This window comes from Acomys minous (assembly GCF_964271855.1).
Source record: "Acomys minous genome assembly, chromosome: 2".
Lineage (NCBI taxonomy): Eukaryota > Metazoa > Chordata > Mammalia > Rodentia > Muridae > Acomys > Acomys minous.
In genome coordinates, this window is record NC_140484.1 from 45,513,920 (window position 1) to 45,517,129 (window position 3,210).

The 3,210-nt window shown below is 44.7% G+C and overlaps 1 protein-coding gene across 1 annotated transcript; it reads right to left on the minus strand.

Moving 5' to 3' along the window:
- Nucleotides 1-2,014: 2,014 nt before the first annotated feature.
- LOC311591938 (olfactory receptor 10Q1-like) lies at nucleotides 2,015-2,974 on the minus strand (the record flags this gene model as incomplete). Its single annotated transcript, XM_084771782.1, has 1 exon — nucleotides 2,015-2,974. The coding sequence occupies one exon, from the start codon at nucleotides 2,972-2,974 to the stop codon at nucleotides 2,015-2,017; it is 960 nt and encodes a 319-aa protein (XP_084627908.1).
- Nucleotides 2,975-3,210: the final 236 nt, after the last annotated feature.

A 3,210-nucleotide genomic window follows, 5' to 3' on the forward strand; every position in this document is an offset into this window, starting at 1 on the left:
AATCTATGCCTATAAACAAGTCCCAGCCCCAGGCAGAAATGAGAAGAAGAGTCGCTGAGTGCATCTTGCACCAAGAGTCATAAAAAAAAGAAAGGAAATGTAGAGGGTGGAGAAAGAGCCAAGTTTGGCGGCAGAATTTCTATCAGAATCTTTATGTTGGATCCACAAGGGTTAGCTCTTAGCACATTAGTATAGTTGTCCATAGTTGCTTGGCAGTGGAAGTTAATTCCTGTTTCTTTACCAGTAGTAGAAGATGAAGTCCGCAGTGGAACCATCTGACATGAAGTAAACCTATACACTAAATAAGCAATTGCTGACTATATCTTCATACCAAACACAGAAGAAGAGATTAATTTTGAAAAATTTTAATGCACACTTGAAAAACATGTATGTAACAGGTGATCACTGCCCAGAGCCCGAGTCAACCACAGATCTACCACAACATAGACCTGGGCAGGCTGACCACTCTTGATCATAGTACAGAAGACTCTTGCTTGTGCCACACTACACAGGCAGGGCATGCACTCCTAAGATCACTTCTGAGATAACTCGAAACACCCAGAGATCCTGGGGTCACTAAAATGAGCAATACATGGTGGAGTAATGAAAGATAAGAGAAGCAGAAGGGTGTAAGCCCAAAGAAGACAGGAAGAACTGGAGACTCATACATAGGGAGAAACAGCCTGTTATGAGTAACACGTGATGCCATGCAAGGCCACAATGAAGTCCTTGCCTGTGCTGCCTCTGAGAATCATGTCTGTGTTTATGGCCTTTCAGTAGTGGAGGGTCTGTTACCACCAAAGGCCAGGTCTGTTCATCCTCCCAAGGCTATGCTGACATCTGAGGGCTGTGCATAGTTGGACCCCACTCTATCCTGGAAATAATGGGACATGTGGCCTTGAGGGTGTGAGAGTAGGAGAGCTGGGCCTACCGCTCTCTAGCAGCATTACTCAGGAGATCTGGCCGTATACAGTAGAGCTGGCACTGATGGTGGGGCCTGTGTGAGCCAGCCCCAAAGGTATGAGCATGGGAGAGCTGGCTCTGCCTCCTGGTGGCTGTGGCATCGGATGAACTACTTGGGGCAGAGCTGGAGAATTCGCCCTGATGTTGATGCAGGAGAGCTGGCTGACTGGATCCAGGGCTACCCTATTGATGAACTGCTGGAGCACAAGAAGGAGCCAGTCCTATAGATCTAAAGCTGGTAGGATCTCCATGACACCGGAGAACAACAGGATATCTGGAAGGAGTCCCAGTGAGGTTCCATTGCTGATAGTGTAGCAGAAGCCAGAGGCCTCATTCCAGACCGATGACTCGTGGCAATGAACAATTTCAGGCAAAGAAGTGTAGACAAAAGTGTATATTGTGAGGTACGCTATGACACACTACAGCTTCCACAATGAGTTTTTCTTTTCTTTTTGATGGAGACGTTGCAAAGGCAGAAGGCAGGTATGAGGGGACAGAAAAATGAGTGGTATTGGGATACGTGATGTGAAATTCATAAAGATCCAAGAAAAAGTTTTTTTAAATGAGGTAACTTCCTTTTATAAAATGAGCATTTTTTCCTCATGCAGAAGCAGCATATAAACAGACAGCAGCCTATATTCAAATGTAGCATCTATATGAGGTTTCCAACAAAGCAACTGTCATGAGTGAACTGAAAATCCTTTGTAAAATAAGATAGTCTTTTATTTATACAAGCAAATTCATTGGTAAACATTCCCAGGGGTTTGAGCACTCTCTGTTTGGCTTTCATAGCTATTCTTTTCTCTCTCTCTCTCTCTCTCTTTTTTTTTTGAGATTATGTAATTATGATATTTGTCACTTGTCTTTTCTCACTCCAAGTTTTCAGTAAGTTCAAGAAAATAAATATAGCTATCCTAGTGGCATGGACATTAAAAATAATAATAAAATGTGACATTTAGGAAAGCAAATAATATAATTCTCTTTCTCCTTTTCAGTTGATTGGTTTACCTGACAGAAAACCACACTAGTCCTTTGCTACAACCTGAAGCCTTTAACTACAGCAAGAAGCTGCCTTACAGAAGACAGAGTTCTTCAGAGCACCTTTCACATCCTTGTTCCTAAGGGTATAAATCAGAGGGTTGAGTAATGGAGTGACAAATGTGTACACCAGGGCGAGTTGGCGGTCCTCATCATCCGAGGTGCTGGAGCGGGGCCTCAGGTACACCAGGCTACAGCCACCATACTGTAGCAAGACCACAGTCAGATGGGAAGAGCAGGTAGAAAAGGCCCTTTGGCGACCTTCTGCTGAGCGCATGCGCAGGATAGTGACAGTAATGAACACATAGGAAATGAAGATGAGCAAGAATGGGACTGTCAGGACCAGGATGCCCACGACATAGAGGACAGCCTGGTGCACATGGATGTCAGCACAGGCCAGGCGCAGGACTGGGGGCACATCGCAGAGGAAATGGTTGATTTCTGGGTGATGTCCACAGAAGGGCAAGGTGAAAATTAAGGCAGTGAGCTGTAGGGAGAGGAATAGTGCAAAGCTCAAAGAGCCCAGCACCATCTGGACACACAGCTTCTGGGTCATGATGAGGCTGTAGTGCAGAGGGTGGCAGATCGCCACATACCTGTCATAGGCCATGATTGCCAAGAGAAAGCAATCCGTGCCACCTAAAGTGAGGAAAAAGAACATTTGTGTCCCACAACCAGCCAGTGATATGGGCTTCTGGCCTCCAAAGATGTTGGAAAGCATCAAGGGCACCACATCTGTGGTGTAGCAGATTTCCAGGAGAGACAGACTGCCCAGGAAGAAATACATGGGCGTGCGCAGGGAGCTGTGTGTGCACACCACCCAGATGATGGCGGTGTTGCCGCAGAGGATCATCAGATAGAGCAGGAGGAAGAGTGTGAAGAGGAGAGCTTGGAATTCAGGGACATTGGTGAAAACACGGAAAACAAATTCAGGGGTCCCAGACTGGTTGAGAACCGGTTTTCCAGTCAACATGTCTTCTGGAAGAAGAATAGTTAATGAATTCACAGAAGTACATCTGTGCTGTGTGTGTGTGTGTGTTTTTTTTTAATCCTTAGAATCTCCATGAATGATGGGATTGTTAATCTATAGACAAACTCCAAGACCAAAGCCTTTAGTCGAATAACTTTGATCTTTTATTTAGCACTTTAATTCAATGGACAAGTGTATGCAAAAAAAAAGATTACTTTGTATATATCTCTTAAAAAGTA